The following is a 25,957-nucleotide window of genomic DNA, read 5'->3' as shown; positions in this document are numbered from 1 at the left end:
TGAACGTCTGAGGTGCTTTTCTTTTTTGCTGCTTACAAATGTGCACTGATACTTGCATTGTTTACTTAATAAAATACCAAATGTATTTCACACGTGCAGATTGTATTGCAGGCCCCGTGCACCACACCGTGAATGCCACGATCTGTGCGACGTCTTCCTGGTGGTGCCGTAGCGGAGGGTCTTAGTTCATCGTAAGGAGTTGTCGCAGCAACAGTTGATTCCTTAAGATGATGTTTCCCCATCTTCTAGTCTTTCAAAATACTCATGGCAGTAAACTTGCACTGTTTATAACCAGGCAAGAAGCACAAATACACCAAAAATTATTTAGGTACCTTCCCCAAGATAGCTAATGCTGGAGAAGGTTTGAGCAGCTGCTCACGCCACCGTCTGCTTTAGATGCTGGTTTTCATCACGGGGTTCTGATAGAAGTGGAATTTCCCTCTCAACTACCCTAAGCTGGTCCTGAAGGTATATAACTGTACACCTTAAAATGATCAGTAATTTAGAATTTCTTTCTAAAAACATAAATAAAAACATTGAACCTGTTTCAGCGTACGTAATGCATAAGCTTAGATCTGGTGAGTTTCGTATACAACTTACTTAAATCTTTACCTCCCTACAATGAGGCTTTCAGTCTGGGGGTGTGCCACCCAAGAACAATTTCTTTTCAGTTTTTGCTTGCAGTTAGAACATCAGAAATGTGGATTATATCTGAGTCGAGGTTAGATGGGAAAAAAAAAGTGGATGTTTGTGTCCTGATGGCTAAATTGGTGATTACTAGGGAAGGGATTGTTCAGAAACGTTGTTCATAGCTCATAGAAAAGGTTAAGGTAGACACTGTTCCTTCTCCATATCCCGGTGTGCTGGGGTGTGATAAACACCGACCTTTGTTTTAGGACTGATGCTCTGTGCAGTATTTTCAGTCTGTTTTGCTGAATTTACTTAGACCTTTTTGATTCGTTAGAGCCCCTTTGGGGGGCTGTGAGCCTGAGGTTGCAAACTCCTGGTCTCAAAAAAGGCTCTTCTGTAGGGATGACTTAACTCTGTTATCCTCTGCTGGTAACTTACAGTTGCTGTGTTACGGAGCACAGATGCTGCCCAGGCTAAACCTTGTTGGAGGCTTTGATAATAAACTTTTAGTTTTACTCTTCAGGGAAGGAAAAAAAAAAAAAAAAAGGCTTGAGAATTTTCTGAGGATTATTTTCCCATTTAACGTGTTCCTAATAAGTATGTTTGCTTTCGTTACTGCTGGAATAACACTCAGTTGTATCTTAACTGAAAAAGCATAGCTCAGACATGTTTCTTTTTGAATTACTGTGTGTTTTCAGTAACAGGGGAATGCGAAAACCTGATTCTCTTCAAAACTGAGGTCAAAGGTTGTATAATCTAGAAGAGCAAACTGTCTGAGAAAGCTTCCTGTGCTTAGGAAGCAGTGGAGGAAGCAGTGCTTGGTTAGAGGGTTGGAGCTCTTTTTAGAGTTTTGTGAAGAAAAGTAGCATGTAGGAATCAACATTTTTCATCAGAGATGTATATAAATAGAACTGTTGGACTTGTTTCCTGAGACGTTTATTGTTGCCCCAACAAGAATCTGAACAGCTGTAACCTCGCAGCTTTTTTAAAAGCGCGCATGCAGATTGTTCATCTGACAACCTAAATTCTTCTGCTTCTGTTAAATGCAATCGTTCAGTCGGAAGGACCTCTGGAGACATTGAGTCCAACCGCCTGACCCCTTCAGGGCTAACCAAAAGCTCAGGCACGTTCCTGAGGGCACTGTCCAAATGCCTCCTGAACACCGACAGGCACGGGGCACCAACCACCTCTCTAGGCAGCCTGTCCCAGCGTCTGATCACCCTCACCCTCTTTGTTTCAGTTACAAATTAAACTGAGCTGCTGCCTGCAATAAATTCACACTGCCGGTACCTCGGGAAATACTTAAAACAGTCATTGCATGACTTTGTGACGTCAGGTGCCCGTTCAACCAGCTGCTGAAGTCCCGAAATTCCAGCTGCCAAACAGCCCTTCAGCAAGAAAGGGGGCACAGGGTGAAATCCTGCCTCTGCTAGATGAACAGTACGTGTTTGCAGAGCCTGGTGGAAGTTTGGGAGAGACGTAAATGGATTGCAGCTTGAAGGCCGTGACATAATTGAGATTGTGGCAGAAAAGGGAGAATCAGGTGCCAAAGCACTGGGAGAGATGATAGAGAGATCGAAAATGCTGATGGGAGCAGGAGATTGATGAGGGAATGCGATGGGCAGTGAAGAAATGTGCTGAATATGGAAGAAAAAAAAATGTTAATGAGAGCATATGTAAATAAGAGCTTTCTCCTTGGTCTGTTGGCAGGCCTCTGACTTGACCTTTGCGGCTCCCGCACGCTGCAGTGAGGAGAGCACAAACGGCCTTGGCTTCTCTCGCTGAACTTGCCCGACAAGAAAAATCTGTGAGTTCCCGATGCTTTCTGTGCTAAAACAAGAGAATGAAGGGAAGGGGCTGATCCGTGTGCTCCGTCCTGCCTCCATCAGAACGACTGCGGGAAGAGCTCTCAAGGGGTTCCCCCGGCGCCAAGCAGGGTGGCAGCAGCGTTGCCCTTTTGTGTCCAAAGGCTGAGCAAACAACTCCTTCCACTTCGGTTGGGGGAGATGCTTTGTCCAAGGTAACACCTCAGTCTATGAGTTGAGTGCAATGTGCTTCTTGCTGCTTTTCTTGCTTCTCTGCTGAGGAAGTTTCCTGAGGCGAAGATGGAAAAGCCTTGGAAAAGACAACTTCCTGAGCTGTTCTGCTGATAATGCCAGTGAAAATGGGTTGGGCGCAAACCCGTTGCTCTGTCTCCTGCAGCGTACGAGGAGAGCTGAGGTCAGGCTTATTTTCATAGTGCAGATCTCTGCTCCGCTCAGTGATAACAGCTGAACGTCCCCGTGCCAGCCCCAGCAATTCCCCAAGTATTGTTTTTGCTAAGAAGCGTTATTTGATCCAATTTTAGCTTCTTGCTGCTCTTTAACCGCTAAAGGTGGGGAAAAGACCAGCAGCACGTCAAACCCCAGTTATTTTGTGGAACTGTTCTGTGGGCTGAACATGGGAACAACTGCTGGCATCTCGTTACTGTGCCGTGTCCTAAAACAACACGCGGTGCTTGCGGTCGGCTGCAGAACACAAGCTGTGAGGTGTGGTGGTACAAAGAAACATCCTTGCTCCTACAGTGGGTCAAAAATCCAAGGGTTTTGATCCAAGGGAAAGCCTTTTTCAGAGGAACATCCAGCTTTAAAACATCAGTGGCTTTAGGTGCTAATGATATTCGGTTCTCTGGTCCTGGTCTGTCAGTACAGCGAAACGTTTCAGTCCATTAGTTTCTGCCCTTATTCTGGCAAGCTCCTCGCTGCCCGCAGAATCCCTTCCGTTGAATACTCTCGGAAAGCAGGCAAACGAGAACAAATGCTGCAGAACAAGTCTCCTGCCCTCGTTTCTCCAAACCTGCAGGTCTGCACCTGCGGAGAGATCGCCTGGTTATATAACCTGGCTGCATGGGAGGCTGCGAACCTCTCCAAACACCCATGTTCCCCGCAGCTCGGGCTGCAGAGCACGGTGCTCCAGTTGCTTGCCCCTACAGGGAAATTGCTCAGAGAGGGTTCAAACCAGCCATACGCTGAGGTAAGTATCTGAAATCGCTTCCATGAGCACTGCAGAGCAGTACACACCGCTCTACTTTGTGTTTTTAGCCATTTGGTGGATTGGGGTTTCTTAGTTGGAGCACGTGGACTTCAGTTCTATTGAAGCTGCTTACCTGCAGCTGGGTGCTGCTCACAGCTCTTTAACTTGAATTTGACTTTCAAGTGAACACTTGCAGGAAAGTGTCCATCTGTCCCAACTCTCCCCAATGCTAAGAAAATTGCAGTTTTAACAAAAAAAACCTTATATCTTGTAGCCCAACTAGTGTCCTATGCTTGTAACCGCAGTAAAAGGAAAATATTTCAGCACGCAGGGAATTTCAGGATGCTCCTCCTGTGTAAGTTTTGCACCAACTGGCACGGTGCCCCCGACTCCCGTTGTTTAAGCAGGAGTTGGAGGTGGTAGCTGTGCTGCCAGTGTGCTGATCAGCTCCTCTGCTTTACAACACCTTGCTCATGCCTGAGAGTTTTTGGCAGTAACAAAATTATCAAATCCAGATGCTAAGGACCTCGCTGTTCCCCCCATAAAAGCCTCCCGCTTGCCCTAATGCTAAGCACATGGAAGCCAAGGGGATTTGAGACACTTGACTACGTTTTGCTACAGGCTGTTGCTTCTGGCCTGTGCAGGCTCCCTGTGGCTTGCACCCTAATTAGCATGTTTCGCATTTCTTTTTAACTCCCTCTCGCCCACACAGGCACTTACTGTTAAAATCTAAACGGTGATTTCAAGCTGCAAAGTTGTTTTTTTCTGAGGTACAAGTTTATGTTGTCCTGCCACATGCCCTACGGTGCGGTGTGGATAATGGGCATAAGCACGGAGACGTCTGGAGAAGGGCCCTACGTTCACATCCCTGTAAATGCCCTCGGGGGAGTGGTGGGAAGAAGGCGAGGCTTTTCTGTAACAGCAAAAGCCATATTCTAATTCTATGACTATACGAAAAGCCAGACTAACCACTGAGCAGAACTAATCCCGCTTTCAAGCGCGCCAGCTCATGCAGCTTGCACTCAGAGAGAGGCGGCGTAGCCACGGAGGGGCTGCTGTTGTGCTTAAAACGTTGGCACCTCACGAGTCGGGATCCCCTTTGGACACACGAATATTTAGGAGTCACCTCAGCCTCTGCTGTAACTCAGCAGGGTTACAGCAGAGACACGGCCAAACTCATTCAAGCGCTCACCACGTGGCAGTGCAAGTGAGGTTGGGTTTGAGATGCGGGCTCCTACTTTTTGTGTTTGTAAGGAGCTGCAGACAGTCAGCCCCTCTCACCTCCAGCTCAAGGAGACACCTGCTGGGCAGGAACGGCTGAGGTCACCTGGAGAATGCAAAATGTTTGTGCTGAAGCATGGGATAAACCGAGACGCTGCACGGCTATAAGTTGGTCGGTTATTTATTTTAAAAAAGCTTTCTTCCAAGTACCTGATTAACCCCTCAAGAGTTTAAATTGGACTATTTAATGCCAGCACAAGTTTCTAAAAAGGTTTTTGACCCACGCATTTCCTATTTGTGCCTTTGGGGAAGTAACTGCATTGTGTACTCCAGACAGGGCGTCCACGATGCACAATGAGAATGGGAAAAAATCCCTGACTCAGTGTGCTAAGATACACGTCCAGAGAGACCAGCCACAGAACAAAAATAAAGGCTTACACAACGTACTTGGCCAATTCTGAAACAAATTTAAAGACTTAACTGATTTTTATGCTTTGAAATTATGCTTTTGAAATTTGAAAATTAACTTTTAGTAATTGCAATATGTTTAAGTGGAGTTTTTCACGCAGACAGATAAAATACATTCAAACATTGAATTTCCAGCAATATTTGAATTGTGCTTGGGTAAACTGGGTTCTGATTTAGCAAAGAATTAAGTGTTTTGTAGCAGTTCTGTATTTTATGGCAGCCTACGTTCAGTGTCTGCTTGAGCTGAAATTCTACATTTGACACACGGCAAGTAGGGATCACAAAGCTTGGCTCATAACAGCTCAGATATAACTTCTCACAACAACTTCTCAGCTACACGTGCAGCTGTTTGGACCAAGAAGCCCAAGATATGCCCCAGCAATACCTCCAAGTCTAAGGAAAACAGCCATTCAGTTCGCCATCTGGGCATGTCCCTAATTAAACGTCTATGTGGAGATGATTCAGACACTCAAAAATAGTAACCACAAAGTCCACGCACTCCTTGAACGACTGAGCAAATATTTAATGAACCAAGAACGTTACATGTCTGCTAACAGCACAGCTTCTCTTTTTTTTTTTAACCAACCTGTTCCTTAGTCAAGTCTTTGATCATCTGAGCTGTGATGTGCCTGTTGGATTTACCCATAGAGCCATCTTCCGTGGGGCTCTTGCTTGGCGTTTCTTCTGGCTCCTTGTGAATAGGCATGGCTCTTCCAACCACACACATTAGCTTTGACTCCAGAGGACCCAGTTTTAAGTATTCCTTAAGTAGAAAAAATATCGTTCTTCTGCAGTTGCAGAGAAAAGAGGCAGCTCTTGGACAACAAACTAAACGAACAGCATCTTTCTTCTAAAAAGCAACTCTACAAGTGTTGTCCTGAGGTTGCCGTGTTCAGTAATTTCAGTGTTAATGGGTTAGCCTACAAACCAGCTAATCTTAGGAGGATGCAACCCTGCTGCTCTCTTTTCCTGTGTTTTCACCAATAATGTTTTCTCTGCAGCCCAAATTCTGCTCCCAAGTTTAGTTCCCTGAGAAGGATTAAATGAATCCAACAGCTCAGTACTGCCAAAAGAGAGAGGTCCAAGTCCAGCTCAGTGCTTGCACCATGTTTGTGCTGACTCTGGCCTTCTCTAGGCCTCTGACTCAGTTCAGGTGACTAACCCAACAGAAAACTAATTCCAGGGGAGGAAACAACAAAAAAAAAGGTGGGCTTTTCTGCTGGGACAGTGAGTGAATCAGCTAGAGAAGAGACCAATGCGCACTACAGTTCCCTAGAGGCAGCAGCAGTACAGCCAAGGCTAGGGAGAAGAAAGAAGGAACCCTACAGCACAAGGTCTTGAATCACATTTAGTAAATGATTTCCTATTAGTTGCCAATGCAACGCCACTGTTTGCAGTTATACCTTAATTTTTGTGAAATACAGGAACGTCAGCAGCACCTGTGTCCCCCAGCGGGGTGGGCTCTGCAGCGCTAGGGAAGAAGTAAAGCTAGCGTTCCTCTCCTGAGGCAACAGCTGCAAGGAAACAAGCACCTGGACAGATTTTGTGTCTGTTTGTGAAATGTTCAGCTTTTCCATGCCGTGACTCTTCAGGACAGAGCCATTCCCTAAGGCAGTCTCTGATCAAAGCAACAGGATGACTTCTCTGAGCACAAGTTGCAGGTTACTAAATTAATGCCAAATTTCTAGAAATAGTTGTTTGTTTAAACAAAAACTAATGTTATTGTGTTTGAGTAGAATATTCAAGGGAAAGGAAACATTATGGAGAGTTATCTTTACACAGTGAGCCCTGCAGTCTGTACCACTTCCACATCACTTCTTGATTTTGCAGTAGAAATCCATGACGTGGAATAATAATATATTTTCCAAAAGTAATTAGCTTAGTTACAAATGTGTTCAAGTTCTCATAACTCAAGTGTGCAGTATTGGATGGAACCAGAAAGCATCTTTTTGCAGTCGAGGATCTCCTGGAGCAGTATTGCCATCACCTCTTTTGAGGACTAAACCCTGTCCAGGTTTTTTTTTTGCTGTAACAACACTGGGAATAAAACCTCTCCTGGCAGTTCACGCTCCATTTGTGTCAGTGAAAGACCCGATTACCTGAACTCATACCTGGAAATCTTTTTCAACTTCATACAAGCTGTTAAGAAGTGGAGTCAATGATTTTTCCTGCAGCTCCTCATCACTGTCTTGAGGCTTCCCATCCTCTGTTTCAGACTGAATCTTTGGAGAGGCTTTTTTCTTCTGACAGGGCACTGTGGCGCTTCTGAGGCTTTCCTCTCCATTTGTCTTTGCTTTTTAAAGAGAAGAATAATGTGCATGTAACTGTTAAAACTTTATGAAGATCAGAATTAGTACTCAGTATGAGCATTGCCTGCCATCTTTACTGTGGCTTGGCCAGTGCCGTGTCATAAACAGCTTGGCAGGATTTTTAATTGGCAATCCAAGCCAAATGTTGGTTTTGCTCACTGCGTTTTCTATGTTTATTTCTGCTCAAAACTTCTGATCAAGATCAGGGACTGAAATTGACTGGAATTAAGAAGTGATGGGCTTATGGGACAGGAAAAAAATAGCTTTTATTAGTTCAGCTTAAATCCTGTAAAGCCATGAATAGCTAAAAAACAGGAAAACAGCAAAAACATATATTTCTATATCAGTGTTTGCATCTCTATGTACACATATGCAAGTTTCTGAGACACAGCTAGTCTACTTATAACTCCCCTGCACAGCTCACATTTGCAGTCGAACAATTCTCGTGATGGTAGACAGTTCTGGACATGGACTGTCAAGTTTTATGTTGGTCTGGGACAGTGACGTGATCCCAGCTTACTGGAACAAGAGCTACTTAACTAGGTGAAGGTACAGCACGGGTAACAGCCAAACTGTTCAAAGTAAACACATCTCTAATTCCAAGCTCTTAGTCAACGTTTGCTGGTACCTAGTGGTTTCCAAAGGCCCATGCATGGCTGGAACCGATCAGAACTTCACATATTCACAACTTCAACAGACTTTTTCACATATTTACAACTTCAATTTCCGCAACTTACCTTTTCAATTTGTCTTTTTTTTTTCTCTCTTCCTTCTGCTCACAAAAAGATGCAAAAGAAAACACGATGCTAAGGAATCCATATAAACTACTCTGAGTGCCTAAACACATTGATGTGGTCCTTCTTTCCTAACAGCATCTGTTTTTCCTGGGCACACCTACCAGGGCATATTCAGCCCAAAGTTCAGTATTGCTTACCAAGATTTTCAGTTCAGGCTGAGCTCCACGCAGCTTCATCTGCTGTTGCTAGCGATTCATTTAAAATTAATTTTGGTGTGCCTCTATGAGCTGAATGACTGCAGGGTGCGAGTACATGTCAAGTGAAAGCCAGTGTGTCCTCTCTGGGACAAGATATGATAACGAAGTCATGATGACACGGATCAGTAAAGAACTGATTAAGATATGAAGCATCTTTGTGAAAGGTGGCTGATCCTACTGACCATGCTCCTGGCTAGCTGTATACGGGTAATTCCATTCAACAACCTAAACACTGATTTCAATTTTCAAACTATTACAGACGGTGTTTTCTCCTCCTAACCCAAACTACAGTTTGTCATTATTGTAGTGGGAAATTAAGAGCTCACCATGTAAAACAGGCAGTTCGCAGAAACCTTAAGCAATAAAAAGTTTTTCAATGTTCAGTGACTTATCAGTTCTTACAAGCTGCTGCCATGTGCATTGCCTGAGTACTCTCTGTGCTCTACTCCTTTAATTTCATCCTGGGAGAACTCACCTTGCAAGCCAGCCGCCTGAGTAAGACACAAATGCCTATAAAATTAAGAAAACAACAACAACAAAAGTGAAACTCACATTAGAGGTCTGACTTTTCTCTCTAAATCACCCTGTGCAATCTTTTGGGGTGGGGAGAGAGTGCCTTTTCTGAAAGCCATTTGCTGCTTAACCACAAAGGCAGGATAGCGCAATGGCTTAAAAATGCAACAGAGGCAGCCAGGTAGCTTAGTGGCTATATGCTGCTCTTTTTTGTTCTCAGTGCTTTAGTTCAACTATGTCCATGAGACTAAAAGAAAACAAATGTTATAGTCTCCAGTCAGTCCAAGATTCAAACCGCAGCTGGCAGCTCTTTCTTAAAAGCAGTCCAAAGTTTGGAGAGCAGAGAAAAATGTTCACTTCTGACTTAAGACACTGAACTTTTTTGTGCAATAGGGCTGAAATCACTGAGCTGGGACTAGGGAATGAAGAGGAGGCATTCTCATTGTTACGCTGTGCTTTTGATATCGTTGGTGATGACATTTTGCAGCTAAATTAATCATTCTCTGGGAAACAAGTTCAATTATTTCAATACAAAAGGAACTAATACTATAGACACCTCTACAAAGAGAGGCATCCCAAGGCCTCTTCCTTACTTCAGCTCAGTACCACATGCCATCTGTTTCACTGGAGGTTGCAAAAACCCATATAATTTGCATATTAATCCTCACATCCTTTAAAATTTTGCTAACAATAAAGGAAAAATCTATTACTCAGCACTTGGTCTGAGAAGCTGGGTCTGAGACAATTGCAACAGAAAGAAGTTATTTCCAAGACCCAGTTGTGTCTCCAGTAGAAAAAAGCAAGTGTGGCTATGTCTTTATAGGTTAAAAAAAAATAAAAAAATAAAAAACCAGCTTCTTCCCTGAATTTTGTTATTTAGGAGGTTACAAGGTCACTGTCATCCTTCAAAGATACAAGTCCCCCATGCAGTCAAATTCTGCCTCCCCACAACTAGAAAATTACCTTGGTTTTGTTGTTGGAGAGCCCCAATAGCTTTAGAGGCAGGAGTAGGCATTGTTTTTAAAAGTCATAATCATTTCTGAGTCTGTAAAGGTGTCATTTTACCTGGGTACTCTCAGATTCTGAAGTTTGCCATCAATCAGTTTTGTCACTAAATTTATATTTTCTTCTTCTAGGAGCTGAACAGAGGCTTTCAAGTCTCTCACTTTCTTTTGGTACATTTTAACCTTTTGGCAATTAAAAAAAAAAAAAAGTAATTTTAGCTAGACTATACCCATATTGGAAAGCTTTCCTAGTAAAATAGTCAATAATGTATTCCTAGGAAAAAAGCCCTGACAGCAGAACCGTCTCATGTGGCCAAACAGTTCTGGAAGAGAGAAACTCTGGATCTTTCTTTTTTTCAGTTTCACACCGGACGTTTGAGAGAGAAAAATCTTTGCAGAGACAAATTCGGGCTCTTGCTGAGCAAATGTTCCTTTTCTAACTCCATAAAACCTTCTTACCCAGAATTAGTGATGCTTTCAGTCCAAGTTAGCCACAACATTGTCTAAATCCCAAGTTTTACTGTCTTTTGGACATATTGCAATAAAGTTACATTAACAATAGGATACCAGCTATTCAGTTCCAACAGTTTCTCTTCATTTTCCTGAAGGACAAGCAAGTTCTTACCTCCTTCACTGGGAAGTGGAAAGCACTATGGGATGGAAACCTTTCCCAAAATCAGAGCTATATGAACATATGTAAAAACAGTACTCAGTGACCTGAATGCTTTTGTTCTCATCTAGGCCAAATTCACCCAGCTATAATCACCCAAATATGCAGTAAAAGGCTACTTCCCATTTCTCCCAGGGGTTAAAAAAGGTGAAAATGGCAAGACATTAACCAGTAACAGAACGTGGCTTGGCATCATGAGGTGATGCAGCTTTGTATCCTCTTGGTGTGGCACAGTAAACTTGGAAAACTGTGACTGTATTCTCCAAATTCATTGAAATTTTGAGGTAATTATTTTATGTCTGTGTTGGTAACTCATTTTTCAGTTCAGTGTCGAAACTGGAAAAAAAAGTAAATTTTGAACTGGGACAAAACTGAAATCTTTATCTCCCTAAAACAATATACTGGAAGAGTCTGTCAGCTCCATATAAACGTCAGCCTGAAGGAAAACATTCCATCTGTATAAGAAAAGCCAAGGAAATGAATGGATGAATTTAGAGGATTGGAGAAGTCAGTGATAATAGTTTTGTTTTCCACAATAATTCAGAGCACTAACTCATACCATAGGAAACTAATAACAAAAGAAATTAATTCATAACACTGGAAACTTCTAGCTGAGAGGAAAGAAACCCACAGCCCTCAAGTCTGAGAAGAGGGCCTGTCAGCACGAAAGACTACTCCAGATTGGATCTCCTCTGTTGACACTGCCTAATAATGTGTAAAATTTGTGAGACAGAAGAAGGGAAGGGAGTCCTCCAGCTTTACATACACATTCTGTGATAGGACGTTTAAATTCAACCTCCTGCTTGTTTATGCAGATTAAGCACTCGTTCCCTTCTGCTGACCACTACCTCATTGCCTCAAAAGCTGTGATACCTGAAACTAGTGGGTAGAAGGGAGAAACTGCCAGGTTTCTTGATCTGGCACTAAAAAATTGTATGTTGATTCATTAATTTCCCCTAAAATTCTGCTCAGTTCTAAACCATGATGGGGAAGGGCATTTCCTTCCTCCAATCTCTTGCTTAGATTTGATTGCAACAAAGAATCTGCATTGACTGGAACTAACACAATATCAAACTTTAAACATGGAAAAATTAGTTTCAGGAATTTGGCTCACAAAAAAGGTTTTCTTGGACACAAAATGTTACATATATCTAATATTTAACTCTAAATTGCCATTAAAGAACAATTTAAAGCTATCAAGGAACCAATTACAACTTCGTGCAATTTTGATTTTCCTCTCTTCGGTGTCCTAATTTCCGGGGTTTCTTTATTATCTCCCATTTAAAGCTGCCTGAAGCCCCCTTCTCCAAAACTGTTTTCATCCCTCCCATTAAAGTCTTCAGAGTCCAGTCACTGGAGACAGTTATGATTGCAGGCCGCTGTATTTCAAACCTGAACTGCCATGATAAACTGAGAGCAAGCGATCCTCTTACCTCTTCTTTCAGCCACTCATTCTCTTCAATTTCTCTGATGCTGCTTTTGTCTAAGTATCTTACAGCACTCTGGGAAAACACAATTTAAGACCATCTCTGAAAGCAGGACTTTGACAGTGCTGTATACGAAAAAGAACCTTCTGCTCTTTAGCAGGAAATAATTAAGAAACATCCACAAGACAGACTGTAACATCCCCTGAGGGATTACGAGCAGATTTAGCCCACAGCGCCAGCTGTTTCTTCTCCATCACCCATATAAAGTGTGCTTTATATGGCAAGCAATTTACCAATATTTTATAGTTTCCTATATTTGAGTTAGGAAATTTTCTTTTTTGTCTATCAATTTCCACTGAGTTCCCACTACTGTTCAAATCTTCCTGTTTGCAAGATATCAAACCTTTGGCTCTTAAAAAAAGACAAGCCAAATCACAACCGAGGCAGCACTGATCTATGACAAGTGACACGGAGAGCTCTGTGCTAATGAGCCGTCACTACTATTTCATTATTGATGTCAGCGAGAGGAAAGGAACAACTGGGAGGGAAGATGCCAATGTAGATCACTGTAAACATGAAGTCCTTTGGATTAGGTTCTCACATGACATGTTTTTTTGATCTCTATGTAAACATAAAAATTAAAGTGACAGCAAAAGTGACATGTTTTTGAACAAGTACTACCTGTGCCCCCGTTTCCCACAACTCCTCTTGTACAATGCCCCATGTCTACTCATTGATGGTCAGATGTAAGAAAAAAAAAAAAAGGTTATGTCATTAGTAATAAGCTAAGCCATATTCAGTAAAAGTACTAACAGATTGTTTTGCTCTCACTTTGTTAGAAAAGTTCCATGTCTTAATTCCAGTTAAGGTAATTATTAATGCAGAGTACAGAAATCATAGCTATGATGCAGTTGGTATTCTGAAAAAAGACAGAAGGGATACCTCTGGTGCCTGTTCCTTACTTTTCTTCGTGTACAGCTCAACTAGTCTGTCGTTTTCTTCTTTCACTGCTTTCAAAGCCTTTCTATAATATTCTTCAAAGCAAAAAAAAAAAAAAAAAAAAAAAAAGACGTCATTATCTAACATCAATGTCTTCTGACACCAAATAGATACATGTCATGTTGTTCCTTAGGAGAAACTTGTCAGCCACCACCCCATGCACTGAATCCTGTCCCGTGGAGCATCTAACTTGTCCATAGAAAATGTCCTTCTAAACCCAAAGGACAGTAGAGTTAACTAAAAAACTAGAAATCTGAAGTAGCTTGCAATTTGCTGTTGGCAACTACAACAGCTACTAAGCTGAGTAATTCTCCTCTAAGATATTTGTATCTTACCACTACATTTTGACTCTCTTAATAGCACAGCTCCTGGATTTATGCAAGAGATGTGCTTAGAAAACATAGGTTTTAGATATAGAAGCATATTAGATCATTCTATGGCAGCATTTTTTCAGACAGTTATCATTATACAGGACCTAATGAATTTTCTGACTTATCTAAGCCTTCCGGGGGGGGGGGTCCAATTTGACAACAGGACAAAACAGAGAATGTGGCAATTGCCTCAATTATTTGCTTTCATTGTTACTTGTGGTCCTTATTTAGAAAGTATGTCTTGTATCTAGCTGAATTGCTTTGACTTCAAGTTCTGTCCTCCTGCTATTTAATTATTTCATCCTTCCCTTCAGTTGTTTTTGTGCTACACTAAATAGCCCGGCGCTGCTTGGTATGTTCTCCTTGTGAAAGAATTAATGAGATTGTAGCAAATTTCTTTGAAGGAAGGCAATTCACACTTGTTCCAGAAGCTTGAAATTCTGCCTAGCTCTGCACTTGTTGCAGACAGCCTGCTGCTGACCTGGCTGTAAATGAGTGGCTGGTTATGGACCCGCTGTGGAATCAAAGGCAGTCAAATAAGAAAGGTGCATTAGTTGTGCATTACTTCCTAATTTAGCACGGTGGAACCTGGCCTACCTTAATCAATCCACCATCTGGACTTGGCAGAATGAACTGGGAAGTGCTTACGTACTGTAATTAAATCACCTCTTCATTCTTTCAGACAGCGAAACAATCTGAGATGTATTGGGGGAATAAGCAGAGGAGGAACTGTTCAGACACGCTCGTTTTTTCTAGGGAGGCTATTTACCCTCAGTCTCACTGCAACATTGTTTTCTGCAGACCTCATGTAAATGTAAGGCTTTCCTTTGCTGCCTCTACACTCCAGTGATTTTGTTTAAAATGTCATCTCCAGACCACAAGAGCTATGCCAATGTCAGGTACCTAAAAAACCAGGAACCTCCCTACCTATGCTTACGCCCTAAGCCTGTTACATGTGTGAGAACTGAACAAGCCCAATTTGCTGCAGCATCACACTGGGAACTTGTTGGATGTAAGCTAGAAGACAGTACTCCCCAGCCACAAGTTTGATTTCAGGAGGCTGAGTAAAAAAGTATGCTAACATCCCGTAGCGGCAGCATCATTTTGCAGGATGTTAATTAGGCAACTGCTGTAGGTATCTCTGTGACAGCCTCTCTACAAACACACTTCTGTTCAGTCACACATTTGGGGCTCTGTAGCCTGTGCTATGCAGGAGGTCAGACTGAATGTTGCTATTGGATCGTTCTGGCGTTCTATATAAGAGCCTATTCTCTTTTTCTTTCCATATAGCAGCAGCTGTATAGCAAAAGTTTTCAATTGATTGAGAACAGGGAAAACACACAATGAAAAACACCAACCTCTCTTTGAATACAGAGCTTGATCTCTGACGGGCTATCTGGCAACGCAGAAAGCGTAATGCAGATCTTAATCATGATAAAATATGTTTCACGAGACAAAAAAAGATAGCTGGCTGGCTCGTATCCACAGTAGCTGGTGCCTGGTAATGGCTGGCACGGAATATAGGGAGACTGTTAGAGCAGTGTCACTGCCTGTTACTACCAGCTGCTTGGCTGTAGTCACGCATACTGAGAGGGTCATAAGGGGAGAAAACCGGGACATCCTTCTCCTGTTAGCAGCACGGGTTACATACCAGCAAAATATTTAAATGATTTTAAAATAGTGCAGTAGTAAAGAGATCTAATGGGTTCGTAAAGCACTCGGCACCAGAATACATGAGCTCTTAAATTAATTCCCCTGTTGTGTCAGTGTTGAAACAGTTCCCAGGATCTGTGTATGTCTGCGCTGGCAGTTTTGCAGGGCCTCACGCATGAGACTATGCAACCAGGAGGCCAAGTTCAAACCACTGGCTGTACAGCTCCCTCTAGTCCTGAATTTAAACCAGCGTGCTCAATTCAAAGGACGGTGTTCCAAGAATGAGCTCATACCACGAGCCTGTCAAAGAAGTTTTCAACATGCAAAGTGCTTCAAGCGTGACGAGAAGCAACAAGAGCAGAGTCAACATTTTCAAATAGGAGTGCTAAGGGAGATGTGTGTGTAGGAGATCTAAACACGCATAAACCTATTAAAAAAAAACAAAAACCTGCTGGCCTTCACAGCAACATTTTTAAAAAACGGGTTGCCTGTATTTTACAAGAAAATAGTCAGAAGAGAAGGTTATCAGTTTCTTTAAATGCTCATCATTTCTGTAACTTTATTAATTTTGTTAACAAAGTGACTTTCATGGAGATAGAGAGAGTTCTGTCTTACAGCACGATTACGCAGCTCAGCTTAGGTACACAGTTTTGAAAAGTTGTCAGAAATGACTATAACTTGACCTCAAACTAAGTTTATAATTTAATTAATTAATGCAAGTAATGTGCATTACACTAGCTGTAAACTGACCTGTAGCCCTGTGAAGGTCATCTTTGACTTCCTTGATGTCTTTTTCCAGATTCTTAATCTTGTTGGCATGTGTTTTACTTCCCACATTTTTGTACTCCAACCAGTAATCCCTCTCACTCTGCTTTGCTGAAAGTTGTCGGTCAATTTCTTCCGTTTGGGAGCACAGGTCTAGTGAAATAAGAACATCAGATTATTAACAATTTCTTGAGCTGATAGTTCATAATTCTTATGAGTTCCTCAATTTCTTTAATAAAGGCACTTTCTATGGGATTGGGGAAAGAGGGGGGACTCTTCTGCGTTACAGCACACTACAACATGATGACACAGTGTCAAGGGCCACCATCGTTGCTGAAAAAAGCCAGCTCTTATTCTGCCAAGGAGACAACAGTTCTCACTGGCATGTTGTAAGTAAAGACATGTGATTTCACTCCGACTGAAAATCACAGGGATGGCAGCCACGGCTTTCAACAACCAAACCCAGTCATTTTTGCTGCCATGATTTTTGATTTTTTATCTTCCAGTGGAGCCAGTGTATAAAGCTTTCATTAATTTCAATGTAATGTAAAATAGGAAGTTGCACAGTAATACATGTCACGTGGAAGGAATAAAACAGTCTAATATACTAGGGCTGTTTATATAAAAGACCCACTTCTTTTGAATTTTAATTTGACTTAATTAACAGATTTACTTATAGGCCTCCACAATTAAATCTGGGGAGGAAAAGCTGTATGCTTTTTATGTAACAAAGACACTGAATCTCTACTTAAATTGCAAAAAAGTATTTAATTCCAAGCGTGTAAATTACAAACCATGCTTCTGCAACTCACAATGTACCTTTCAGAAGTTGTTCTTTGTCCTTAGCGTACTGCCATGTGGCTTGCAGTGACTCTTCCACGTCATCCCTAGTTACAACCTCCTTTTCATCTTGCTCTTTCTCCTTTTCTTCTATTTTTCTGAGTATACGCCTGATGTGTGTCTGCTGTTCTTCCTTCAGATGGTTGTTCTGTGAGAGTTGGAAAGGCAAATATTGAAACGTTTTCAAATTGGTTCTCAAAGTTACAAACTTCAGCAACGAAGAAAAGTCAGATCTGTACCAGTGCCAGGATACACTGCAAAACCACTCAGCTAAACAGCTATTCTTCATGTTTGAAAAGGATGGAGGGGAGAGGAGAGTTTGTCTCAGAAGTTTCTCAATAACTTCAAGTCCATTACCACAAGGAAATGAGAAACAAATGACTGCCTTACTCTACTTGGTGCAGCACATGAATAGTCCTCCATTGCCTGGAAAGAAAGCTCCTTGTGGGTCGATTTAATAACATTGTTCACATGCACAAGTTATTTACTTCTTCACTTCGACATTCTTCATGACAATTTACCACCTTCATGTGGAAATGTCATCAATCAAGTCACTTGCACATAACCACAGCAGAGAGACTTGCCAAAGCTGGAATTCGAGTTATACCTACCAATTCCACAACTGTGATTACGTCCCCTTGCCATCACCCTTTTAAATGACACTCAAATGATTTGAAATTACTGATTATATTTGCTCCCAAAGGACACCAAGAAGGAGCAAACAACCACACCAGCCAAACTGTAACAACAACAATGCAGTAGAGAGTCTCATACATTTCCCACTTTTAAAAGGATTAACACTAAACCACTCAGAAACATCAAGCAGGAAACAAAGAAGGGAGCCCAAAGAGCTGTAGCCCAAAGAGAAGGGACCCCAAATAGCACTACAAGAATGCCCTGAAGTACTTTGTACAATCTGAAGTTTGAAGAAGTCCTTCAGAGACCATGAACTAGGCTTCAAGTCTGAAACAAACACCAAGGAAAACTAAATAGATGGGTATTTTTTAAAGCAAAGGAACAAGCAGGCATGGGAAGGACAGAGTTTGTTTTAGTGTCCTGCTCTGGGAAGTGCAAGCCGCAACATTGTTTGATCACCTGATGCACTTAAAGAATTTTTGAGAGATTTTAATTCCTTTCACTAGATGACTGTATATATATCCACTTTCAAAGCTCACTGGCCTCATTTCTCAGGTGCCATACTTAGACTATTACGTATACGTGTCACTCAGGTGCGATTAGAACCTCGATCATAACAAAGTTACTTAACTTTGTTTAAAAAAAAATCCTAGTAACACAACTGTTAACCAACAAGAAGGGGTCTCTTTATCAAGCAGTGCCAAAAATTAAACCTAGACAACAGTGTGATGCTCTTTTTTTGTTCATTTTTGATTGTAATTAAATTTGACAGAATAATTAAACTCTCATAATTTGTGACAATTTGAAACTGTGCAATTTCATTGCCTCGGAAGTGAACCAGAGAAGGTCAGCAAATCGCTATACGTAGTCAGTCTGCTAGTACTACCAACAAAAATCAGATAATGCTGTTTCTTCTTCTTTATGCTGAAGCTGTATTCTTTACCTCCTTGAGGAATATTTGCAGGATTGTTTGAGAAGGTAAATCTGAGCATAATACAGTAAAGTTACCAAGTGAAAGGTTGGCTTGCTATCCTCTGTTTGATGCAGAGTAATTGTAAATACTTAGATAGTTGCTGAGTACCTCATATGCATTGGAAATCACCTTCACTGAACTCACTTGAACTAAACTCCTGTGCCCAAATCTGCATTTCCACTCCTGCAGCTCATTTTTTTTTTTGCACTGTTGTATTTAGGACAGCTATGTTTTATAACACCTTTTAATTTCTCACCTTATAAAGTGATTCACTAACTCTAGTTTCATTGACTGCAAGAGATTCACTGCAATGACTAGTTGTAGTAAATGTAGCATTTGGATTAAAAAAATAAAATTGAATCTGAGTTAAAATACCATGTATAAAATGTGGTGGGAGGAAGAAATATGGTGGGAGAAGGATGTGTGGTCACTTACTCTTTCATGATATTCTTTGTTCTTTTTTTCCACTTGTTTCAGATCACACAAAACCTGATCAATTGCTGCTTCTTTTGTTTCAATTCTGTGGGGAAAGAGTAAAGAAAGAGAAATCCTTTCAAAAACAAGAAAAAGGAATGCCATTTAAGCTAGATTAGACATAAATGCTACTTGGATGTATTTTTGGTATCATATTGATTCACTAATTTGGGACTACTCACTGCACAGAAAGAAATGCCTTCCATATAGAACTGGACCTTCGTGTCAGTTTGGATCTCATGCTCATAGTGAGAAGCAGACTCCCTGCTTATTCCATCCCTTTGGCTACTGGAGTGGCTACTGAAGGGAAGAAGCAGGTTCTTTCCTTTCCGGCTGTGGCTCAGATGACCTACTGTTCAGGTCCCTTTTAAGATAAGATAATTTGTGCTCTGTAAATACTTATTACTCACCACTCACTATAGAGGAAGCCTAGACAGCTCACTCAGAGATAGGCCAGGTGAATCCCAAACTGGAGCCTTAAATGGCATCCAATTCTCCCAAAATTTTGAGTTGGTGAGCCTCAAACTGCTTTTTTCACCAAGAACTTAAGTTTACTTTAATAACTTGTTAAGTAACTCTAAGAAGTGCTAAGGGAATGGGGACTGCAGTAGTTCTCTAAGTAAACCACATTTTTTTCAAAGAACTAGTACACTGCTGTCACGATTTTCATAGACCACTTGTGATCCTCCTTGCCACAGCGGCTGAAGAAATGTTTTTTTTCTAATGATCTCTCTTCTAGAATGAGAAATGTTGGACTGCAAATGGTGTCTTTTTGCAAAATTCTCTGTAATCTTCCTCCACCTTCCTGAAATTCATTCACCACACAGCACAATAGACATGGTACAATTATCACAATATCTTTTACTGTTTCAACTGCTATTGTTTATTTTTGTTTGTTTTGTTTTTTTGTTTGTTTGTTTTGTTTTGTCTCTCTCTACCAAAATATGTATTTTTAAAAGAATGTTGCATTTTCCTGGCTAAAACTGGGTCACTCAGGGACTGAGTCATGTAAGTTGGAGGTTACTAGATTTGTCTGCTCTGCTCTCAGTGTGCTCCAAGCTGTGCTTCAGGTTTTCCACTAAGTACAAGGATATTAGTTAGAGGGGCTACATGGAGGGACATGGAGGTGATGGCTACAGCAAAAATACATTACTTATCAGACAAAGGTGACAGCTTGGCCACACACTGTGACCTCCTAAATCACTTGCCATATTAAACAATCTTTGTGTTTTGAATACTGATGTGGATCTTAATTTCTGCTACTTTAAGATTTTCCATGAAGTGGAATTATATATCTGCCACTTTGTTAATGTAAAAAATACATATAGGTAGAACAAATATATGTTATTTTGTCTACTACATATTGAAACTTTCATCTGAAGATTTTTTCCATGGTATTTGTCAGATTCCAAAAGCCAAAAGCTAGACTGATGATTCCTTTGATACTACTTTTCTCAACTCTGTGTGCTAGCTGAAATATTTCATCATCTACCAAAAAAAAAACCCCTCCTCTCTGGTACCATCAGAGTTTTGTCCATCTAATATAGGATGTTACTGAGGCAAGTAATTCACAGGACTGCTGTTCCTATCCAATCCTGAACTAGGGAACAGTACTGAAAATGCAAAATAACACACTCGCTGTAAACAGCAACCATTCTTCAATGTGCAAAAGAAAATGCAGGAATGGAAATTAAACAAATATTATATGCCTGAAAATTCCTAAAGAGGAATGCGAAGGACATTAGCTTGTATTATTAGGCTGCTTTGCACAATATAGCAGTACAGAAAAGTTATAGATGACAGAGACAAGGAAAGAATGAGAGAAAGAGAGGTAAGGAGAGGGCAAATGAGGAGAGGGAGAGAGGGAAGGAGAAAGACAGAAAGAAAACTAATTTTCTTCCTTTTTTTCCTCTACTTTTGTTTCAGAAACTAAACATCATGTGTCAGTACTAGACCGCATTTCAGTGGAAGACTCTTCAGATAAAGTAGTTGTTTGCTTGGATATCTGAATATGCACAACAATAACTTTACCAGAAGCCAGTTTTTCCCCTCAGCCTAGTAATACAGTTTGCTTATTTCTTAGCAAAATATTTTTCTTGGCTGGTTTTTTTGGAAGATATTATTTGTGATAGGATTCAGCTAAACTCGGTCTGTTTCACTGTGGAAGTTTGTATTCTCTTCTTTGTAAAGTGAAACAGAAAACCCCACATCCTGTAAACTCCTATAGATGTCGCCAGAACTGCACATGGTTGCTCTTTCATTTGCTCACCCTGCTTTTCATTTCTACACTGAGGTAGTGCTGCTTGCTCTTTAAAAATTACGATAATTGTTGAATGTTGCATGTTGAGGTTTTTCCCTTACAAATTCCTTCTCTTATAAAAATCACAGAGCTTAATTTTAGTCCTTTCAATCATCTTCCCAAGAGACTGGAGATCAAATCAATTGGACTATTACATAACTTCTTGGCATATTCCCCTTAGCTCCTTCTGTTCTTTGCTTGATTTTAAAAAAAGCTTTAAGGTTCTTCTCCATTGTTTTCAAAGTCAAAAAGTTGGTCAAAATCAATTTTTCCTCTCTGTGAAAGCCTACAATGAGATTTTGCCTGTGGTCCTCTCTGAAACTGTGATTTTAAACACTGAGGGAAGAAGTTGAGGGTAGAATTACTATCCTGTGAGTAAGGTTCTTGTTTTGGGTGCACAGTTTCATCACTTAGTGTGTGCAATGTCCATGGAGTCCGTCCTGGCACTGAGCACCTACATCCTCTGTTAGAAGTCGAGGACAGTGCTTTGCTCAGCTGTGCTTCTGACTTCACTTAGCCTGTGATTTGCAACAACATACACCAACTATACATTCCGATGATATTTCACAGCAGCTCTGACTGCTATTAGAGAAAAAAGGAGAGCAAGAGTTACTGACTAAGAAGCAAATAAGCCAGAAAAGCATTCCTATCCACTCACAAGAACTAAAGAATGTATACAGCAGGGAACTGCACAGTTAGGAGTTGCTAATTAGAAACAATTTACAGTCTGGGTGTGCGTGACAAGAAATAACATGGTCTTATCTAGCTGCGCCTACACTCTCTTGAAAACAAACCCTTCAGCTCCCCAAATGATCAAGAGCTTCCATTCAGCTATATGGAGACCAGTGAGGGAGAGTTAAATGCATTATTAAGGTGATTATATATGTCAGTCTTGTCTAGGGAGCCAGCCCAACAGATGATGCTGAATTACTCTGATAGTAAAGGATTTTGTGTTTGTTTTCAGGCTTTTATCACTGATTTATTACAGACGTGAAGGACTGACACTGAGGCAACAGTAGCTTTAGCGTCATTTTGGATATAAATTCATGGAAAGCACAGGGGAGAAATGATGACAACTACTGTTTGGAAAATAATTTCTAGGTTGTTTGGCTGGGTGGGGACTCTGAGAATTAATAAGGTCCACGGGACGTGGGATAGCTCTGTCATGACTGATCCTGTTTCCTTTGGATCAACGTAAGTAAAGAGCAGAAAGCAGTGCCTGGTTGTTCCTGATAAAAAGCTTGCTCCGAGATAATTTTAATAACGCTTTTCAATTTTGTTAAAAAACTCTTGCTTTAGGTAGAGCACAATGAGAACACGACTTGGAAATATGTATTGGTGCAGCAGAGGTGCCTGCATTCAGTGAAGGATGACGTTGCATCAGATACTGATCTTAGCAGGGTTTTCTTTTCCTGCTGTACAGGTAACTTGCCAGCAACAACTTTTCATACAAGACGTGGGACTGAAAAACGGTGATGGCCTTTCTTCAGATGATTCCCTACAGTGACAGTCATTTTAGAGATTTTGGAACAATCTGGAGCAGCTCAGAACTTATCCTGCTTAAGGCCAGGATTTTAACTTGAGGATCTACTGCACATAGCACTTTCCTTTGTGCTCCACTCTCAGCTGCACCAGAGGAACAAATCGGAGGTCTTGAGGTTCTGGCTAGTGACTACATACCTCTGTGAACACCAGAGAATTCTAGAAAGTACAATCAAACGTGATCCTGCACTCTCAGAGCATGCAGATCAAACATCTGCTACTAACAGACGAAAACATTTTTAGCTTTTATTAAAACTCATTGTCCTAAGTCATGTCCTAATGACACAAAATTATTTCTGACCCACTTAAAAGCTTTCTTATAGGTGTAGCATAGTAGTTGAAAAAGTGTAGATTTCTAAAATAGCCTTGAAAACTCAAAATAAGAAAAAAAAAAAAGGTACAGTGCAAAATTACCATAACCAATGTGGTGATCAGTTCAGGTTCTGAATTGGATACTTCTCTTTGCTGTCTGCTTTATACACTCATGTATTCCACATAAGTGAAAAGTTAAATATATTAAACCTACTGAAATTCCAGTAAGGCTTCCTGGAAAGCTGATTCTTCTGAAAGTTGCTCTTTTGGTTTCTCTTCTTTCTTCTTCTCTTCCATGTTTTTTGTGGTACTTCTGCTGGAAGCTAGACCTAAAAGGAAGACAGGGCAAGCAGAAAGGAAGAAACAAAATGAGAAAAAAATGATCCACAAAATGTCTTATTTTACAAATGTCAAAGGCTGCTGAACAATTCTAATATAAACAAAAAAAGATGCTTTGTTGACAGCAACAATCCTGCCTGTATCAGAACTCAGGTCCATGTTCTGGGGACATCCTGAAGTGCTGTCCTGCCCAGAGATGTTCGGGAACAGGGGCCTCTATCTCTAGCTACTTATTGCTTCCCTCACTGTGGGTTGTTTTACATTCTCGCAAATCAAACAAGCAGTTGTTCCTTTTACAGTCCTTCGTCTCTGTTTCTTTGTCAGGCTTGTTTTATCAAGTTCACTTGTTAATATGCATCTCTTTCCCTCTCCTTCTGTTCTCCTAGCACTATGAATATTTGCCATTCACTGCAACTCTGATATCAGTTTTCATTGTCAGAGCTGGAACAAAACCACTCTCTGAAGAGATATCTGTGTCAGCAGTATTCCCTGGGTATGTTGTCACAACTACCGGACTCAGAATTCAACTGACAATGAATAGTTCTGTAATGGAACTGGTAGCATATATTATATAAAATTAAAAAGTCGTAAAAAAGAGCACTTACAAAGATTTCTCACTATTTGCAGTCACATCATCAAATGTTAAATTCAGGTTAGTTCATATAATGTAGGAAGTTTTATACTGAATGACTAGAAACATAATACATAACCTGTTTTCATTTTAAACTGCTTTTCTGCTCAAGTTCTGAACTCTGTTATCACTCGGATAGCTAAGATTGCAACAATTTATTTTTTTTTTCTGTGAGTAAATATGCAGAAGCTGGATACTCTTCCAGCTCATTAAAATGAGCACAAGGAAACAGGAAAAAAATAGTGGAAAGTAACACAGCAAGCCTGCCAAATTGATCTAAAATCAAGGGAATGAAGTTAAACCAACTATTGACACATGCACTCTAATCCATACACTGGCACATGCCTTCTCGATGCTTTCACCATACCCTGAAGCAAGGCAAGGTCAGCTTGCTGCATGCAAAATTGCTTTCTACCCTAGATGAGTAGCTGATGCCTGCTGATGAAACAAGTGAGCGTGCTGAGAACAGCCACTTTGCTGCAGAGTATACCGCAGAAAGGCCTGTAATAGAAATGCTCACTGAGGGGCAGCTCTACAAGTGAAAGAAAGGGAAAACATACGTTGGGTTCTAGGTCAATACGCAGCTCCCCAGACCATGGAATATCTTTATCATGTTTTATCCAGAAGAATTTTATTCCCACTCTGTTGGAAACCTTGCACAGATTGTGTCTGTTCTGCTGCCGAAGACAAATTCACACTCTTAGGGACAATTGTGTAAAGCAGTCAGTCACAATCTCTGCAACACCTGATTATTTAAGTCACAAACAGAGCTAATTCCATGCATAGAATCCTGGACAAATCTTACTCCCACCAGCAATATCTTGAATTTCCAAAGTGTCCCAGCTCAAAGTTTTTATGGCTGCTACATATGAGTAAAAGATTTCTATTGTTGAACTTCATTACAATCATGCCTGTGTCACAGTATCACTATGACTGTGGTAAAAACTATAAACATTTATTATGCAAGAAAAAATCCTTTTTTATCTGAGCACCCACTCAAGTCTGAAGCCATATAATTCCGTAACATTCAAACACAGCTTTTACAGATATTGATTTGTTAGGCTTCAGTTTATTTAATACAATATTTTTACGAAACCTTTAAAAATTGTTACAACATTCAAGTTAGAACATTCAGATCGAGATTTTCAAGAGACCAAGTGAATTAAGAAAAAAACTCACTGAGACAAGGAGTTAGGTGCTTAACTCCCCTGAAGCTCTTTAAAATTTCCAGATCAGATCCACAAGTGTAGGATATGTATTTACATATAACAAATAATCTGACAGCCATCTCCAGTGCAGAATTAACTGGGTGGTATTGAATCTACTTTGAACAGTCATTTTGTTGGTTTACCTCAGAAATGGAAGATCACTGCAGAAATACCTAACTTTTTTTTTTTTAATGTTCTCTGTCTCTTCTATTAAATGGATAATTGAATCCCTTGCTTAAAATTGGATACAAACTGAAAACAGTTTGAGCAGCAGTACTTTGGAAAGGTTTGTTTTCTGGAACTCAAGACCTAGGTGAACTCCAACAAAGTTTTTATGAACTTCTTCCTGTGCAGGGAGCAGCAAGCCTCCCAGCTGTAGAATAAGGTGAAGAACATATGATAATGACAGATTTGCTCTATTTTGCAAGCCACAGAAAATACACACAGATGAGAGAGAAGAAAACATGTTTAGGGGGACTGAGAATGGACCACAGACTTTAAACCAGCAGGAAACCATTTGGAGAAGGCAAGATCTATTTTTCTTCTCCCAAACAAATAAATCAGAGCTCTTGGTAGACTCCCACTATTGTCACCAGCGCATTTTCAATCACTAACTAATGCGGTCACTTCGTTCTTCGAAGGAAGCAGGTCCCATACACTGCCACCC

At 40.8% G+C, this 25,957-nt stretch overlaps 1 protein-coding gene across 1 annotated transcript; it reads right to left on the bottom strand.

Annotated features, from left to right (window-relative positions):
- Positions 1–5,908: 5,908 nt before the first annotated feature.
- On the bottom strand, positions 5,909–23,409 carry CCDC83 (coiled-coil domain containing 83). Its single transcript, XM_035560391.1, has 10 exons — positions 23,327–23,409; positions 18,921–19,005; positions 16,856–17,024; positions 16,022–16,189; positions 13,191–13,282; positions 12,255–12,323; positions 10,213–10,334; positions 9,059–9,144; positions 7,443–7,624; positions 5,909–6,094 (listed from the first exon to the last, which is right to left on the bottom strand). Exons 1-10 carry the CDS (start codon positions 23,407–23,409, stop codon positions 5,909–5,911), a joined length of 1,242 nt encoding a protein of 413 aa, XP_035416284.1.
- Between the last annotated feature and the right edge of the window lie 2,548 nt (positions 23,410–25,957).

The sequence above is a fragment of the Cygnus atratus genome, chromosome 1, assembly GCF_013377495.2.
Source record: "Cygnus atratus isolate AKBS03 ecotype Queensland, Australia chromosome 1, CAtr_DNAZoo_HiC_assembly, whole genome shotgun sequence".
NCBI lineage: Eukaryota > Metazoa > Chordata > Aves > Anseriformes > Anatidae > Cygnus > Cygnus atratus.
Note: the sequence above shows the minus strand (reverse complement) of the source record. Positions and strands in the feature narration are given on the sequence as shown.

Coding starts and splice junctions, on each gene's coding strand:
- CCDC83 (XM_035560391.1), bottom strand. CDS start 23,409: ATGGAAGAGAAGAAGAAAGAAGAGAAACCAAAAGAGCAACTTTCAGAA. Junction 17,025..18,920: donor ACAAAGAATATCATGAAAGA/GTAAGTGACCAC, acceptor CAACTCTCACAG/AACAACCATCTGAAGGAAGA. Junction 12,324..13,190: donor GTAAGGAACAGGCACCAGAG/GTATCCCTTCTG, acceptor GTGTTTTCCCAG/AGTGCTGTAAGATACTTAGA.